General features: G+C 41.1%; 1 protein-coding gene and 1 long non-coding RNA gene across 11 annotated transcripts in view; one reads left to right on the top strand and one right to left on the bottom strand.

Annotated features, from left to right (window-relative positions):
* The window catches only part of LOC308583367, a 106,475-nt gene that overhangs the window by 10,522 nt on the left and 77,004 nt on the right, over window positions 1-18,949 (top strand). The window lies entirely within an intron of this gene.
* ESR1 (estrogen receptor 1) overlaps window positions 8,952-18,949 on the bottom strand; it is a 210,635-nt gene continuing 200,637 nt past the window's right edge. For 8 of the 9 annotated variants that reach the window (XM_081187199.1, XM_081187200.1, XM_081187204.1 and 5 more), the window contains 2 exons: window positions 16,619-16,802; window positions 8,952-12,528 (listed from right to left, as the gene is read on the bottom strand). In XM_081187199.1, coding sequence (XP_081043325.1) covers window positions 12,294-12,528; window positions 16,619-16,802 — 419 coding nt within the window. In that variant the 3' untranslated portion in view covers window positions 8,952-12,293. Of the gene's footprint in view, window positions 12,529-13,489; window positions 13,542-16,618; window positions 16,803-18,949 lie in introns of all 9 variants that reach the window. The other variant, XM_081187202.1, reaches the window with a different exon arrangement.

Below are 18,949 nucleotides of genomic sequence, written 5' to 3'. Positions count from 1 at the left end.
TAGTCATGCTGGCCACATGACCCGGAAGCTGTAGGCCGGCTCCCTCGGCCAATAAAGCAAGATGAGCGCCGCAACCCCTGAGTCGGTCACAACTGGACCTAATGGTCAGGGGTCCCTTTACCTTTACCTAGTCCACTAAGTTTTACCCAGTGAAATGCATGAACAGGTCTACGTTAAGCCCTTGCCGTGAGCATCTAGTTGGCTATCATGAGAACAGGATACTGGACTAGGTGCACAACTAGTCTGTCTGTTGCAGCAGGGCTGTTCTTAATGGGTCTACTTTAAGTAAAACTTAGTTGAATAGTGCCCTAGTACTTATTTGATTTTCTTTTTTTGTACCCACCCTTCACCTTTAAGGTTCCAGTGCGGGTTACAGCAATTTAAAAATGCAACATCAAAATCAGTTTAAAACTAACTGCAGTCAAGAAAGTAGGGTGTTGTTGTTGTTGTTTAGTCGTGTCCGACTCTTTGTGACCCCATGGACCAGAGCACACCAGGCACTCCTGTCTTCCACTGCCTCCTGCAGTTTGCTCAAACTCATGCTTTGGCTTCGAGAACACTGTCCAACCATCTCATCCTCTGTCGAATTCAGTTTGGATGACCATCATATCTACTACTGTGGGAAAGAATCCCGTAAAAGAAATGGAGTGGCCCTCATAGAAAGTAGAGTAGGTCCTGGAAATATAATTATTTGGTTGCTATTTCAAGGTGCTCATGTTAGCGTTAAAAGTCACAAACAATTTAGGCCCCAGATATCTGAAAGACTGGCTTTGTTCCTATGGATCCTCTTTGAATAATAGAATTGTAGAGTTGGGAGAGACCCGAAGGGTCATCTAGTCTAACCCCCTGCAATGAAGGAATCTCAGCTAGAGCATCCATGACAGATGGTCACCCAACTTCTGCTTACAAGCCTCCAAGGAAGGAGAGTCCACAACCTCCTGAGGGAAACCATTCCACTGTAAAACAACTCTTACAGTCAGAAAGCTTTTTCTGATGTTTGGTTGGAATCCCTTTTCTTGTTGCTTGAGGCCATTGGTCCGAGTCCTACCCTCCAGAGCAGGAGAAAACAAGTGTGGGTACTAAGATTGGCAGGGGACTCTCTTAGTAGTGCCTTGGTAGCACCTTGACCCTAGGAAGTGGTGGTGGCCTGTCAAAAGGCATTCTCTGTAGAAGTATTTAAGTTTTGAGGGCTCCCTCCCCACAGAGGTGCAAATGGCATCTTCATTATGCAGCTTCCAATGAACGTTGAAGACGCACCTCTTCAGGACCCACCTTATTTTTGCGATTGTAAATTGTTTAGAACTGTTTTCAATATTGTACTTTAATGTTGTAACCTGCCCTGGAACCCTGGGGTGAAGGACAGGCATAGTAATAAGAAGTACATATAACCATAACAACCACAATAATAACTCACAGGTGTCAGTTGCCAGCGTAACAGCTTCCACATCCTGGGAAGTGTGGGCCAGGGTGGTGGCAAAGTCAGGGTGGTGCCAACCCACCAATATAACCAATCTGGCCCTCCCACCAAGATAGCCACACATCTCCATAATTGCTGCCACCCTGCCCCAGTCATCAGCAACAACGCTGCTTCCAGGAGGCTGGTTCTACAGCCCTGTTGTGCTGGCCACACCTATGTAAAAGTCTGTATAGTGTATGGGGGGGCAGTGTATCTGAGTGAATGCTGCCTTTGCTGTGAGTCCAACTCTCCAGGTGTTTTGTAGAGTGTTTAATGAGCTGCAGTAGTTGTGTCTGTGTAAATGAATTCTACACTAAACTGTGGTCAACCTTTGTCTCTGCACACGCGTGCACGCGCGCGCACACACACACACACACACACACACACACACACACACAGAGTCTTTCAAGTATATTTTTAAAGAACTACAAAATAGAGAAAACCAGATGCTCACAATAAGTGTAAGACTACATTTTTGCTGCAGTTAATAAGCAAGGGTTATTGTTCTTGGGGAAATCATTAATTGTGCACATTCTTTCTTGGACAAAGACCCATTCCATTTGTCAAATTACTTGCTTAACCCATCAGACTTTGAAGGTGGCTTAACAGACTGCTGCTAAAATAGTTTATATAAATAGGCTCTTTTGAATTGTTTAATGGGTAGAAATACTTCTAAACACAGCACGTAGATGACCTGTGTGGTTTGCCGCCCAAGGTATAGTGGTAGTGGCCACCAACTTGTATGACTTTACGTGTTGAAAAGAGAAAAGAACATTGACTAAGACAGAAGCTGAGATGTGCTGCATTTTCAGTGGTGCTTGAATTCAGCTTTGCAAAAAGAAATTTCATGAAGGCCACAAAATCTGGCAAAGGGAATGGAGAAAGTGTAAATTAAGTTGCCTCCTGATGGAGACTTTGGAATAGAATGAAGGAGAGCTTTAGTGAAGAGTGGGTGTTCAGTGCCAGAAGATATATACAGTACCTGCCTTGAACTAATGTAATATATGGACTGCCTGCAAATTTCTCAAGCCCCCAATCTCTGACAGCTGAACAATCATCTGTTGACATGTCAGCAAGACACCGCTCTAAAGTGGAGTCGATGGGGGTCTAAAGGCCCATAGAAAAAGCAATGTGAGTGGGCTGTAGTTAGCAAGTAATTTTACACTTTCAGCAAGCTGTCTCTGCACTTCCAGAAACGCAGAAACCTTTATGATGCTGGTCAGGAAGTTAATTTTGAAAGTAGTGAACTTGTAAATGAGTGGAAAGGCATGAGGCACTGAAGTCAAACAGAAATCTCCAAAGAAGACTTTCAGAGGATGATGTGATGGAGCCAGCACATATTATAAAGATAATTTTTTGTATTGGCAATATTATTATTAAAAACTATTGAGGCAGCCACAGTATGTTTATGGATTATCTGTTGCTATGGAAAAACCTCTTCAGTTTACTTTATTTCCACCTTCTACGTTCTTTAGTCCTGTTTATCTTATCCTGGAGTGTGACTGTAAAAGGTATAGGGTTTAGGCTCTTTTTCATTTATTTGTTATTTGTATATTTAGTTCTTAAATTTCTATACCACCCTTCACCCAAGGCTCACAGGGCAGTTTGCAACATAAAAACGCAAAAATACATACCATAGTAACAAACAAAAAAAAACCCTCTCTCTCAAACACACAGTTTAAAAGGCCATAAATTGTTTAATTAGCAAAAGGCCTGGGAGAAGAGGAATGTTTCTGCTTGGCGGCTGAAGATATGTAACCAAGGTGCCAGGTGGACCTGGCAGTCAGGGCAGTCGGGCCAGGACTGGCGTTACATGCTCAAATTGTTTTGCAACCTGGGCGTTAAATTCTGCACCAGCTAGGTAATCTAATCTAGAGGTTACCAGAGCATAGACAGCAGAAGTTAGGCTATTCCTGTCCATATAGGGGCACAGCTGGGCTGTCAACCAGATTGGCCTCATTGAACTGTCAATCCATTTTTGTATCCAAGACAAGCTGCAGTTCCCAGGAGGATACTTTAGGGGAAGCCAAGACTGTTAAGAGTGTTATAAGAGAGTTTTTAATGTATTGTGGGATGTAGCAGCTGAATCTGGTTAGGCTCTCCCTTCAGATCTTCACACGCAGGCACTGAGGAAGTCTTTCCCCTGTATCTTTGTGGAATACAAGGTGCATAGCTGTCAACATTTCCCTTTTTTTAAGGGAAATTCCCTTATTCCAAATAGGATTCCTCGCAAGAAAAGGGAGAAGTTGGCAGCTATGACAAGGTGCAGCAACAGCTTACTGCAAGTGTTGGCTGGGACAACCACCTGCGGCCCCACACTCTAATCAAGTACAAAAGCCTGCCTGCCTCCTTTATAGTCAGTCAGTCAGTCAGTCTCAGGCTACCTTGTGTTGAGTTCAGCAGCATGGCAAGCATGCAAGTGTTTCCCTACAAAAGCACAGGCAGATGACCTTTTCTCCCTTAGCCCAAAGCCATCCACATCAGTAGTAGTTCCTTGGCTGAGAGATGTCCTCACGCTCATACCCAGTTGACCAGGACATCACAAGGAGGCAGCAGCCATCTTGTTCATGTAGATCACAGATCGAACAAAATGGTGCAGTTTAAGGACAAATAATGGATTCATATTTGATGCTAAATCTTTGACTAAAATGGGAGACGATGACCTTGAAAAGTGTATCTTTGCACTTTGAGGGAGATGTGGATTCAACAGAGTTGTTGGTTGAGTTAAAGAGGTGGTTGTTGATACTAGAACTCAAAATGTTGAAATTGCTCCCTGCCCCTCTGCAGAAAAATAAGCCAATCTGTGCTCATCTGTGTTGCAAGAGTAACTAGTAAGATTGAACACTTATTTCAGTTGAACATAAAATTGGGTGAGGCTTGGATTACAGTGTTTTCATTTAGGACTTATCATCCCAGAAGGTTTGGAAATGTTAATTTCATTTAATAGGGCACTAGAGAATTAAACCTTAAATCATTATACTGTTCTTTATCAGTGTACTGGATATCACCAGTTCACCACATGACCTGCCTATGCGGATATCACACAGTATGCTTTGTGTGTGTGTTTGCTCTTTCTGTTTATGGTATTTAAGAGCATCACATATGGAAGTAATGGCTTGCTTATTGTTGCTTTGTTTTCAGTGTAGTTTTGATACAACATATAAAGTAATATTCTCCACTCCTGTTGTAATAAAAAGTGACCACAATGAATGTATTATGATACATAGTTCCATATTTTCATTGCAGCTTCATATATATAACTAAGTGATATTTTATGCCTGACTTGCTTTCATACCTTTAAGGGGCCCCTCATGACTCTCTTGCCCAGGGCTCCCCAATCTGTCTTGGACCACCACCGATACTGGTGCAATATATTATTCAATTTGTAGTGATGTTACAGCAGCACTATGATAACATATACCAGGGGTCTGCAACCCGCGGCTCCGGAGCTGCATGTGGCTCTTTTACACCTTTGCTGCGGCTCCGGGGCGGATACTAGCGGGGGGAGGAGGCGCATTGTGCGCCCCGACACTCCCCACTGTGGCGGGCGCTGTACTGGCTGTGACGTCGCATGGGGGCGGTGCATGTGTCATGCACCGTCCCGACGTCACCTTCCCACCCGCTGTCAGATCGCGGCTCCGGAGATATATTTGTTTTAAATGTTGCAATGGTTTTGCGGCTCCCAGTTTTTTCCCCCTTCGGAAACGGGTCCAAGTGGCTCTTTTTGTCTTAAAGGTTGCAGACCCCTGACATATACCAACAATTTAGCAGAATCTCCATCACGTCCTTTTTCCCCAGAGAGGAAGAAACCTCTCGATGAAAACAGTAATTATCACTCATAGTATAGCAGGCAACTGCTATGGATAATGATTCTTGAACTTTTAAAAACCAACCTATGAACCAGTCTTCACCCCATACCCATTCATTGACTTGGGAATAATTTACCTTGGGTCCTTGCAGGTTCATCAAGTGTAAAGGTAAAAGGGACCCCTGACCATTAGGTCCAGTCACGGACGACTCTGGGGTTGCAGCACTCATCTCACTTTATTGGCCGAGGGAGCCGGCGTACAGCTTCCAGGTCATGTGGCCAGCAGGACTAAGCTGCTTCTGGCAAACCAGAGCCGCGCACAGAAACGCCATTTACCTTCCTTCCGGAGCGATACCTGTTTATCTACTTGCACTTTGATGTGCTTTCTACAACAATATGCTGCATTGTGGAGTGCTCTTGTTTAGGGTCCCAGCCACCCAGCTATGTCCTGATACAGGTTACACAATTTCATTCCCTGCTCAAGCTTTTCAGAGTGTTTTCAAACACCCCCACTCTCCATCCCACTTCCTGTAGCCACCAAGCATGCTCACTGGTGTTCGAGGTCCCTCTGCCCATTTAGGGCTTTTCCTTTTTAAGTTTTTTAATACACCAAATGTTGTTCAACAGTGTCAGTTCATACATTCAACGGCATTTCATCAAATGTTGGTTAATCAAGTGCTTGTATGATCTAGCCCTTATGAGACACCTAATATTGTTCAAGTGGGTCCCAATTCACTATCACACAAGGATTTCTTTAAAATGGGAGTGGAGAACAATATAAAGATCTACTGATTGCTATGTGAGAGATTTGCAAGTAAATTTGCAAAGGTTTATGGCACGCAATAGCTTAATGATAATAAGTAAACTTGCAAAAAAAAAAAATCATTTGCCATGCCTGGCCTTGTACTCATTTCTTATCTGTAAAATAGGAGTATTTATTGGATGCCATTCACCATTTATTTGGGAAGCTCTGCTGACTAGATAGTATTTTGTATTAGATCTTTGATCTGCAGTATACTGTATATGTACCTGCATATGCAGGTTTCCCCCATTTTTAGTTCACAGAATACAGCTGCTACACATACACGGGGATTAGTATTTTGAAGTAAGCTCTGGTTAATGGACATCAGGGTTCTTGTAAAAAAAAATTCTTTTCAAGGTCCCTTAAACTTGAAATTGATTATTCTTCCACAGTACCATTTCATCTATTTAACAGTTGTATTCTGGGAGTTTAGCATAAAAGTGGAAGGAGGATTTTTATTATGTAGAATCAAATCATTTTGCAGGGTGGGGGTACAAGCCCAAGGTTGCATGATTTGTTTTTAAATGGATGAATCTGTTTTTCAGATCCTCATGTGAAGGTTAAAACTAATGTAAAATTTTCAGTTTTTGTTGTTTGTGCGTTTACTTTTGTATTGTACATAAGTTTTAACCTTCACTTATTTTCAAAACCAAAGAATTGTGTTTTTGTTTTTGTTTTACTAAAGCTAAATGAGAGGGAAATGTAACCAGTCATTATTGAGAACTGTACCCAAGGTAATATATTTTAGTAATACACAAACTAGAATGTGCTGTGGTTCATTGTTTTATTTTGACATCAAAGCTGAGAAAATCTTGACAGATCAGATATCCTGCTGATTTTTTTTCTGAAGCTGCTTGTAACATTTTTTGAAAGTGCAAAAAAGGAAGTTTACCCTTTTTAAACTTTTCTTTCATTTAACAAAGCAATATTCTAACAAAACAGGGACATCAATTATACCATTACATGCATCAGCAAAAGAGCAGAATAATTCAACAAATACATTATGGCCCATGAGCCTCATAATAAAGGGAAAGCTTTACAATGAAAGGATATTGTAGTGCACAAAAAGCTTCATTTTAAAAATATATACAATAAGGTGGCATAAAGTGGCTTGTTGAGTTTATTCTCTGACTAGCATCCTTCTGCCATTCTTAGATGGGCACTTCAAGATTGAGTACACTGCTTGTTTTTTGTTTTTGTTTATTTTTTTAGAAAAAGGTGCACAGCAGGACAACATTCCTACTAAAATACAGGCTTGCAGCATGGCAGCATATAAGTTTAGGCACATTTGAATGCAAAAAAAGTAGATTCTTTACAAAAATCTCTTTAGAACAGTGCAAAGTTGAAGTGCCCGTCAAAAGGCAATGATCACATACAGAACAATATTCCAGACAGTAACACATCCATATTTGAATTAAAACTAGAGAATGCATCTATAAAGAGAAGGCTTTTCATGTAAAAGAAAATTTTTGGTACCCCAAGATTTATGTCACAATTCCACTCCAACAATGTTTTATGTACTAGGACAGATAGCTTAAAACACTGCATTAAGATCAAGTCTTGACTCAGCAGTCACTTCAGTTCTGAAGACTCACTTCACAAAGCCACAGTAAGAGACATTAGAAAAAAAGCTTTCAGAAATTGTATGTGTAATGTAGAGCAAACAATTAATTTGACTTACCCTGCAGAGCATTTGCATCTTCAAAAGTTTGTGTACTTAAAAGTTGGCTTTTAGCTTTGCATTTTAAAAGCAGTAGCACTGAGAACATGTCTGTAAAATGAAGGCTCAAGTCCATACCAAATTGTATGGCAAGTACTAGCACCACAATCCAGCAAACAAAAGCTGTGTAAGCAGGATTCCATGTGTACAGCAAATGCTAATGAAGATGCTTATCTAGGCTCCTTAAAACTAACTAGATGTGTTTTTTTGAGGTGGATGGGAATGTGCTTCCCCACTTAGGACTTAGTTGTAAGACACGATGAAAGCCGGATCAGGGCATAGCTAATTTTCCAATGGGCAAGTTTAGGTTGATAATTATGTACAGAAGGACAACTTTTTAAATGGCAATAGGCTAATGGAAAACCATCAAGGAAAAATTCGGCCACTTGCATTGTTTTCTGTCACAGAATATTATCATGAGATTAACAGGATAGTAAGTAATGTGAGAGATTACACAAAAAAGGGCAATTTTTGCCCCAAGTGTTTTGAGACCACATTAAGATGAAAATTCCTTAATTGTGCAGTGGCAAAAGTCAACATACACAAACATCCAGGAGTTTCCACTGTAATTCTTGCTCTCCCTCAGTTGGCTTGCCCCAGCAATAACCAGGAATGTAACTAATACAGGCAACTCTCAACTTAGGCAAGCGGTTTCCCTAGGAACGCATTAATTGATTTTCAATGCATTCCTATGGGAAACCGTGCTTCGCAAGACGAAAAACTCGCAAGAAGAAAAAACTTGCGGAACGAATTAATTTCGTCTTGCGAGGCACCACTGTATGCATGCACACGAAAGCTCATACCAATAACAAACTTAGTTGGTCTCTAAGTTGCTACTGGAAGGATTTTCTAAAAAGACAATTACTGTTGCGCAGCACTATCTCTTACAGATTTAATTTTTTTCCATGCAGGAGACAGAACAATAAGTCTCTCATTGTTTTCTGTGTGTAGTAGGGGCATTTCAGATGGCATGAGCATACAGAAAAGCATAACCCTGCCACACAGAAAACGATGACTGGGTGAGGCTGATTATCTGCAGGAGGAGGTTTGCCTGAGCAAGAGTCCACAATACCATTAAATACAAGAATGGCTTTCATACTTGGCTATAAAAGCTGCCCTTACCAAAAAAAGAAATAATGAAAAGAGACAAATATCACCACTCAAGGCTTTTCCACTCCTGTGTATTTCCAGTGAGCCTGTTAATTGACATTAGATAAGGCAAGTTAATCCAACATATTACAATGATTTGGCATGTAGCAAGATTACATTTTCTATATCTCCAGGGCGTTTTATGTTTTGGTCTTTAAATTTAAGTGCAGTATCAACCGTTCGGTTTAAAAAGAAGAACCAATCCTTGCCATATTTGGTATCTTTCATATCCATCATTAGTAGTATTTTGGTAAGAAACGTAATTAGCTGCCTTGAATGTCCTTCCTTCATTAAAGGATAGTTCCTCATCGTGTTCAGGTACAAGGCTAAATTAGTGCTGTCTTGGCTAATGTAAATATAAAAATTGATATGAAATAGTGTTTCTAACAATCGCTAAGCCTTAGGCACAAATGATTGCATATGAGAGGATAGCTGAAAAGTATAAAAACAGCATATGGTGATTTTTGTATTTTAGTTGGTTGACTGGGTTAATACAACAGTTACATTCAGTTGTCTGTTAGGTGAGCTCTGCATGTGTGTATATAATATGCATACAAACACACACATTACATCATTTAAGGTGCTTTCAATAATAATGATAAAACAATGCTTTCAACAATCTAACAATAGTAACAACTAACCACCCCACCCCTGCAAAGTTAAACAGATTTAATAGAAAGTAACACATTCCCCCCTTGGACTCCCAAGCTAAACCTGCCACAGGTATGTTGGCATTAAAACTAGAGATTTAAAACCACAAATTCTGGTTGCAAACTGACATTTCCCCTCCCTCACCCACAGCTTCTTTGTAGCTTGTCTTATTTTTGTTTGCTTCTTTCTGAAGCCAAAGCAATTATTTCCATAGTCTTTATCAAAACTGATGTCTATAAATTACAAAAATTAGTTCAGATCTACTTAAGTAATTTACACAAGTGGCTATTAAGTAGGAGAACCAAGAAAGCAGCTGTGTATTTAGATCAATGATGGTTAATTTGTGTTGTACACATTACCTTCCATCCAGAGTTCAACATCTCTGTTATCCAATGCAACCACAGAGCTCTTGTGCCTGACAATTGTTCCCTATTCACTATAATGGAGGGAAAGCCCCTGGGTGTCCTTTGTGCCATTTTCACTGATGTTAATGGGTAAGTCCTTGCAAGCACAGGAGTTCTGTACACACATAAAGCTCTGCGCCCACAAAGAAACAGAGGATTGGGGAAATAGCTAAAAATACCCCCTAGAAAAAAGGGTACAAATTATATGTATCGGGTGTTATAAGCACTGGGATACAAATGGATAAACTTTGCTGATTATTTTAAATGTTGTCCTACACACATTTTGACTTCTTGCTTATACTTCATGCTATGCAATACACAAGAAAGCAGTTATCACTTGAAAATGTGTCAATTTCTGACAAGGCACTTTGTAGTCCCCAACAGCTTTGGGGAAGTTTCAAAGCAGAACCATTTTTGTTGTTTTGTTGTACATTTTGAATGCAGAAAGACAAATACTTCATTACGTTAATAAAAAGCAAGGCCACCAGAAATAAAGCTCAATATCTAGGCATTGGTGAGCGCATTTTGCAAAATTAAGACGAGATGAAAACTATTCACAACATTAGTGCTTGTACTGCTTTTTATAGATTTTGGGTAGAGGCAGGAGCGCAACAATATATACCACAAAAGCAGCTCATGATGATCACCTGCAGATTTGGTTCCATTCTGCCCCCAGGTGTGTGTGCTCATCATCATTAGTTGGGGCCAGTATGTGCCTGGGCCAATGGCAGAAAGTGACCTTGGCTGCAGTGCAACACAAATTGTCTTTACTCACATCACCTCTTTGCCAGTAGTTACTCAACACAGAGCTATTTTGTACACTGGGGAGCATCCAGTCACAAACATGAAGACTCACTTCTGTACCTATGTAGAACCCAAAGACCCCACATTATTGTCCTCTTGTGCAGTATTGATAGTATGCAATAGATACAATTGTTCTGTTTCCCAGCAATTGTAAGGATACAAGCTTCTTCTTTGAGACCAAATTCAATGCCATTCATACAAGTGAGAGTGCTGCTACCCCTAAGTATGCCGCAGCAAGCTGTTCAGTTGCAGTACAAAATGGCAACATACAAAGGGAAGCTCCCATTCTAGTGTGGTATCTTCCTGGCAGCACCAACAAAACTTCCCACATGATCAGTCAGATTTTGCCATCTCATACTATAATGTATCAGGTAGTGTCTAAACTGAACCATTTTGATTCTTCTGCTTATTTATAAAATGCATTAATTGCCTTTCTGGTCAAAGGCAATATATAAAAAACTTCTGCTATAATTGTTAATGCAGGGTTGACTCCCAGACAACTGTGGGAAGGATATACTTCTGCACAGTACTTTTGTACAATCCTTTCATTCCAAACACATTGCAGAAATTAGTAGGCCCATGTGCTGGATTCTGCCTGTAGCTACCCATCTAAGAATTCTTTATGTGATCATAAAACCAGGGCTTCTTTTCCCAGCTGGAACTCACTGGAACTTGGTTCTGGCACATCTCAGAAGGGTTCTGGCACCTTTCAGGTGGGCGCCATTGCCATTCTAAAAGAATGAGGGAGGTATTCATGGTGAGTTCCGGCACTTCTTTTTCTAGAAAAATAGCTCTGCATAAAGCTACCTGTTCCATCTCTACCAACATAAGCTCTGTAATGCTGTACCAAGCCCATTATGGGTGCCACTGCAACCTAGCACTTCTTTGTCACTCATAACAAGTTAATTGAAGGATTTGTTGCTGAAGTCATCTGTTCACGTGGTCTAAAGTTTTTGTTTAGCTGTGTATAGATTACGTCCCTGAAATAACAATAAAAAAGCCTGAATGGTGATATTCTAAATCCTGTTGGTTTTTCTTGAAATATGAATGAGACTGGAGTCTAACAAAATCTGAGTAGTTCGCCATCATTTTGTGTGTACGTGGGTGTGCTGGGGGGGAATAGGGTTCTTACATTTATCAAAGAGCCAATGAACATCAAATGTAAACATCACCTACTCAAACTCAGCTGGGATCTTTGCTCAGTTGATTTAAAAGAGAAAGGTCACCCAAATTTTCAGTCTGATACCAGCAAAAAGACCTCAGGAATCCTCATGATTGTGTTATGTTTATATTAAACAGAGATAATTGTTTCTGACTCCCCATATTATGTCCAAAATTATACATTCCACTAACAATATCATCAAGCAATGCTTTGGGAATCACTGGTGATTGTTGAGTATTGGAGTGCTTACACATGGTACCAGTTCAGCTAAGCCTGAAGTAGGTAGTTTTTTTAATGGGATTATCAGAAAGCTGTAGGCTATTTGAAATGTAGGCTCTCATTTGGTTTCTGGCTCCTTTGCATCTTCCTTTTTGTTCACACGGCAAGGTGGTAAGGAATGCATTGCAGTGGATGTGGTTGCTAACTGGTTCATGGCCTCATCTTCACGTGGCGGTGGTTTTTTTGCTGCAGGGGCATGCAAACGGTGGGCATCTAGCATTTCCAGCAGCAAATCATAAAGAGGGACCACATTCTTGCACTTCATGTTGTAGAGGTGCTCCATTCCTTTATTGCTGCAGATTCACATAGAAATAAAACAAGATGTTATCATGCAGAGAAATCATACTTCCAGGCATGGATCTACCATAGGACAAAGTAGGGGAATCCAACTTTGGAATACCCTGAGAAGTGCCACCTATTGACACGATGGTGGTGGTGGTGGTGATGATACTATTCAGGGGTTGAATTCATTTCTTTTTCTTTTTGCTTCCGAGACCAACATGTCTTAAGTCTCTTCACGAGACTCTGCAACATTTTTAGGGCATATCCAGATGCTGCAGATCTTTGTCTCAGAAATGTTGCAATTCCCTAGAGAGATAGGCAATACATTTGTCCTCATAGTAATGCTATTGTGAGTGACATTCTAAGATTGTTCTACTGCTGTCATGTTGCACAGTGGTGAAAACTCAGTAACATTGAAAAAGGACTTGAGTTCAGTGAAAAAGTGCATGCTTTACCCCAGGGATAGCCAATATGGTGGCCTCCAGTTATTGTTGGACTACAACCATCAGTCCCAGCCAGCGTAACCAAGGATCTGGCATGATGGGAGCTGTAGTCTCAAGAGAGGGAACCACATTGGCTACCCTGCTTTATGTGCATAGGGGCCTTGGTTCAATCCCTCTGTGTTTTCCAGTAGAACTTTTGACTGTGACGTCTGAAACTCTGGAGAGCTGCTACCAGTTAGGTTACACCCTCTAAGAAAGAAGGAACAATAGTGCAACTTGACATATTCCTTAAATGTTTATGAATTCTGAACTACTCTTTAAAAGCACTCCATATTATGATAAGAATTTGGTGGTGCTAGTGGCTCTGGGCCTGTCCACAGATCCTGACTCTTCCCTCATAGGCCCCTTTCCTTCCCTGCCCTCATTTTAAAACACCACTACAGTATCATGTTTCACTAGAGATGTACAATTGCTTATATACCCCACACATAACTTATTATTTATTTTATTTCTTTATAAGATTCCTTACCAGCCCTTCACCATAAGGCCCCAAACACAGCCTTCCAGCCATGTATTGTGACCTGTCAGGGAAAGTGGAAAAAAGGATGGAAGACAGGAATGAGAAAAGAGAATGTCTGAGGTGTACTAAAATTTAATGCATTCAGTCCAATGCGCTTTATCTTAATGACATGAATCGCTTTGTAACAGAACATGTCCAAAATACAGAGGTCTGTAGCCAAGGGCTACTCAGAGTAGACCCATTGATATGGGACCTAAGTTAATAATGTCCAATAATTTTAACTGGCCTCCTTGGAGTACAATTGACGCTGGAAATAACAAAGATTGTTTTATACTGCCTCTGATGAAGAGAGCGATCTAAACACAGTGGCCTGAATAAATTATACTTTAGTGCACCATTAGAGGTTCTCTCTTCTCATTCCTGTCCTGGAAATTTACTGTATATCTTTTACTAATAAGAGTCACAATTTACTTCTTCCTTAAAAAAACCTAAACCTAAAAGGCATACCAGTATGTGCTTGTCATGTGTGTAGAAACATTAGGTTATCTGACTTTCCATTGTTTTAATGAATTGTTGTTATTATTGTTATTTACCGTATTTTTCGCTCTATAAGACACACCAGACCACAAGACGCAACTAGTTTTTGGAGAAGGAAAACAAGAAAAAATATATTCTGAATCTCAGAAGCCAGAACAGCAAGTGGGATCGCTGCACAGTGAAAGCAGCAATCCCTCTTGCTCTTCTGGCTTCTGGGATAGCTGCGCAGCCTGCATTCGCTCCATAACACAAACACACATTTCGCCTTACTTTTTAGGAGGGAAAAAGTGAGTCTTATAGAGCAAAAAATACGGTACTTGTACCCCTCCCATCTGACTGGGTTGCCCCAGCCACTCTGGGCAGCTTCCAACAAAATATACAAAACTGCAACAAAACATCACACATTAAAAGCTTCCTGATGCAGCGCTGCCTTAAAAGTTATATAATAATTTATCTCTTTGACTTCTAATGGGATGGAGTTCCATAGGCGGGTGCCACTACTGAGAAGGCCCTCTGCCTGGTTCCCTATATGCTAACTTCTTGCAATGAGGGAACCTCCAGAAGGCCCTCAGAGCTTGACCTCAGTGTCCAAGCTGAATGATGGGAATGAAGACACTCCTTCAGGTATACAGGACCAAAGCCATTTAGGGATTTAAAAGTCAACACCAACACTTTGGCTCCCAGTACGTTTCTGAGCATAAATCAATGTAGATCTTTTAGGACTTGTGTTATATGGCCCTGGCAGCTGTTCCCAGTCACCAGTCTAGCAGCTGCATTCTGGGTTAATGGTAGTTCCAAGTCACTTTCAAAGGTAGCCCCACATAGAGCACATTGCAATAGTCCACGTGGGAGATAACAATAGCATGTATCACTCTGGGAAGACAGTGTACAGGCAGTTAGGGTCTCAGCCTGTGTACCACATGGAGCTGGTAGACAGCTGCCCTGGACACAGAGTTGACCTGTACCTCCATGGGCAGCTGTGAGTCCAAAATGACCCTGGGGCTGTGTACCTGGTCTTTTAGGGGCACAGTTACCCCATTCAGGACCAGGGAGTCCCCCACAAACAGTATTCAACATCAATCAGTTAACCGTCACCTATCCTCCAACCGTCTCCAAGAAACTCACAAAGGACATTCACCACCTTCACTGGTTTCAATTTAAATGAGAGGTAGAGCTGGGTATTGTCCACATACTGGTGGACACTCAGCCAAATCCCCCTGATGATCTCTCCCAGCGGCTTCATATAGAAGTTAAAAAGGATGGGGAAGAGGATGGAACCTTGAGGCACCCCACAAGTGAGCACCCACAGGTCCAAACACTCACCCCCCAACACCATTTTCTGTACACAGACTAGGAGGGAGCAGAACCACTACATAACAATGCCTCCAGCTCCCAAACCTCCTAGATGGTCCAGATGGATACTATGATGGTATCAAAAGCTGCTGAGAGATCCAGCAAAACTAGGGAACAGTTTTCCCCTCTGTCCCCAGCCTGCTGGAGATTATTGACCGGCATGACCAAGGTGGTTTCAGGCCTGAACTCTGATTGGAAGGGGTCCAAATGTTCCACATCCTCTAGAGATGCTTGAAGTTGTTCAGTGACCACCCACTCAATCATCTTACCCTGGATTGGAATATTTGAGACTGGATGATAATTGGCCGAGGTGACCAGGTTGAAAAATGGTGTTTTAAGAAGCGGTTTAATAACCACTTCTTTAAGGGGGTCCAGGAAGACTCCCTTACAGAGGGAAGCATTCACCACAGAGCCCATTGCCCAGCCCTGTCTGGCTCATTTTTATGAGCCAGAATGGGCAAGGATCAAGGAGACAGGTGGTCGGTTTTACTTCTCCAAGCAGCCTGTCCACATCCTTGGAGGTAGCAGGTTGAAACTGATCCCATACAACTCATCTAGACAGGGCACTGGCACTCCCCCGCTCCGGCCCTGCTACCACGGTGGACTCTACCTCTTTCCAAATTTGATTGATTTTATCTGCAAAATTGTTGCAGGAGATCTTGGGGTCCTTACCAGACCCCAATGGTGAAGGTGGTTCTATTAGACTATGAACCACATGAAAGAGTCTATTGTAACTGCTTTTCACAAATGCGACATTTATTTATTGAATTTATATACCACCCTATAACTGCAGGTCTCAGGGTGGTTCACAGAATAAAATCAAAATATAAAACTACAAAAAAGCAACAACAACCCAATAACTCCCTTACACACACACACCCCATTTTAAAAGGACATTGGGTTGATTTGATTGACATCCTAAGGCCTGGTTAAAAAGGAATGTTTTTGCCTGGTGCCTAAAGGTGTATCATGAAGGCGCCAGGTGAACTTCCCTGGGGAGAGCATTCCACAGATGGGGAGTCACTGCAGAAAAGGCCCGTTCTCGTGTTGCCACCCTCCAGACCTCTCAAGTTTAGAGGTGATGGAGGTTAATTAAATAATTTCAGAGCGGACAACCTTGTCTGCAGAAGTACTTGTCGGTATATCTCCTTATGGTGAAGGGAAAAGAACATTTTTGACACTCCCTGTAGCATATTATATTATGATGTCTGCTTTGTTTACAAGTTAGCATTCACTAGTGCAACTCACCTCATGTGCCTAATGTGGGAAAGGATGAGGAGGAGCTGAGCCAGTCGCCTATGCTGCTGCTGCAGAGAGAGGCCTGATTTGGCCATCAGATGTATCAAGGTGTCTGTGATTTTATCAAGAACGCGATGGATATGGTCTTTTTCCTCCAGTGATTTTAAGCTGCTGGAAAGAAATGTGTAGATACCTATGGAAGAAGGCAAGAGAGAGAAAAAAGTGAAGTGGCAGCAGGATTCTAATATGTGAACTTTGTTCAATGACAACATATATATCCACACTACAAATGTAGGTGGTAAACACTCTTACCTGGGATTTTTAGTCCTTTTTTCCTTTTAAAAGATTAAATTTATTGTATTTTGTTAAAGCACAGATAAGGCAAGGCAAAGTAATGAACTAAACAGACACAGGACCGAGAACAAACCACAACAGACTCAAGTTGTGTTCTATGAATAAAGAGAACATATTAAGCACTTTTAACAAATAATTGAAGCTCAACACCACAGCAGACTGAAATTAAATCCACAAAATGGCATAGAAGCAATGTAAATTTACAGTACTGTTCCACTTTGGCTCCAACTGAGGCATCAACTGATTATCTCTATCTGATTTTCTCTGACTGAAGCATGAATAGCTGGTCAATCAAAAAGAAAAATAGGTGTGGAACTTCCATTAGAAATCATAACCTTTAGGGAAGATTCAAATATTCAATAATATTCAATAAAGGTGACACAAAGTCTTCACACATGAATTCAGTATTCTGTGTAAAGATCCGGCCTCCACACTCCCCAGCTCCTATGAAAGAGGGTCTCATATTAAAACTTATCTCAGAAGGAAGACTGGAGCTAACCTTTGGTCTTAACCTTCCCTCTAAGATGGTAATTATGGAAACAAGCCTTTCATCCTCACCATACACACCAAAAAAGGGGAAAGAAAAGTGAATGTAAACTTTGATTGCTAGATATAAGACAGACAGTCACATTGCCACATGCTCCTCATCCCTTTATCATATCATCAGCATTCTGGCAGTCTGCTTCAAACTTTGCAGCTGGGCTGCTTGGACTGCAAGCCACAACACATTAATTCCAGAAGTTTCCTATTAAAGTCATTTGCACTATTTCACAATATATGAGTAGTTTTGTAGGCAAACTGACAATGCCTAAGTGCTGAGTTTATACTTGTTTCCCCATCCAATTAAATAGACTATATATATAACCCATGATCTTCAGTTAAACTCAGGAAAACTGGTTATGGGTCTCAAAGTTTGGTGTCAAACTCTCAAATCCTTAGGAAGTTCATTATGCTAAAATCACATGAAAATCCACAGGACAGGTTAGCTGCAACAAATCTGAGACTGCAGTTTTACATTCATGCGCTATTGTAAAATACTAAGTTTAATGAACTGGATTTTAAGTTCATTATATTCAGTGAGAAAACTTCTGAGTAAAAATATGTACTCATTGTAAGAGCCAAGGGTTGAAGTGTAACAGTCAATGTTTCCAGGGCATTCAAGAAAGTGTGACTAATTTTCTTTGGATTGGGGCCCCAGAATACAGTGCTACACTACTGCACTCCATAGAGTGCATGGTTGTAATACTTTTTTGCTTGCTTGTTTGTTTCCCAAAAATACAACTTTGTTTTGTAAGTTGAAGGGTTAATTTCATTTCTTCCACAGCGAATCTAGGGGCAGATTCCATTTTGTTACTAAGCTGATGAAATACTGATTCTGTCCTTGCAGCAAGAGACACGCTGCTGTCCAAATATCTGGATAAAATTTCACAAATTGGTGTCAATGTCCTATATTTTGCAACTGCAAACACGAACAGAAGGGGAGGGTGAAAACACTACTTTCACTTTAGGCCAATGTTAATTCCGCCTGCATGCAGCTGAATGCTCATAAAAAAATAAAGCAAGCATAACTTGTGACCCACCAAATGACATCCATCTCCTCTCCTTCCAAGTGATGGGGCTTATACACTTACCTTTCATCTACTCTCTCCAGGCATTGTCCACACTTTGAAGCTCTGTGTCCAAGCATGGGCGTAGCCAAGATTTTTTGGGGGGGGTGGGTAGGCTTTTGTTAGGGGGGAAGAACCTCAGATTTATATTTTTATTGCTTTTTATTTACTTAGGGGGGCAGTTGACCCCTGACCTACGCCCATGAGCCCAAGCATCCTTTTTTGCCCTGGAGTTTTCCCTGCAAAAACGCACTCGATTGGAGCAAACAGCAATCATCAGAAAACCCAAACTGGTTTTTGCTCTGTTGCCCAACAGCATTGCTCTGTTGTCCTCAGCTACAACTAGAATTGCTATAATACCTTGTGTATATTAATTGTG

Source organism: Podarcis bocagei (assembly GCF_964188305.1).
Source record: "Podarcis bocagei genome assembly, chromosome: 3".
In the NCBI taxonomy this organism is placed as follows: Eukaryota; Metazoa; Chordata; class Lepidosauria; order Squamata; family Lacertidae; genus Podarcis; species Podarcis bocagei.
The sequence above is the reverse complement of the archived record's forward strand: the minus strand, read 5'-3'. Positions and strand labels throughout refer to the sequence as shown.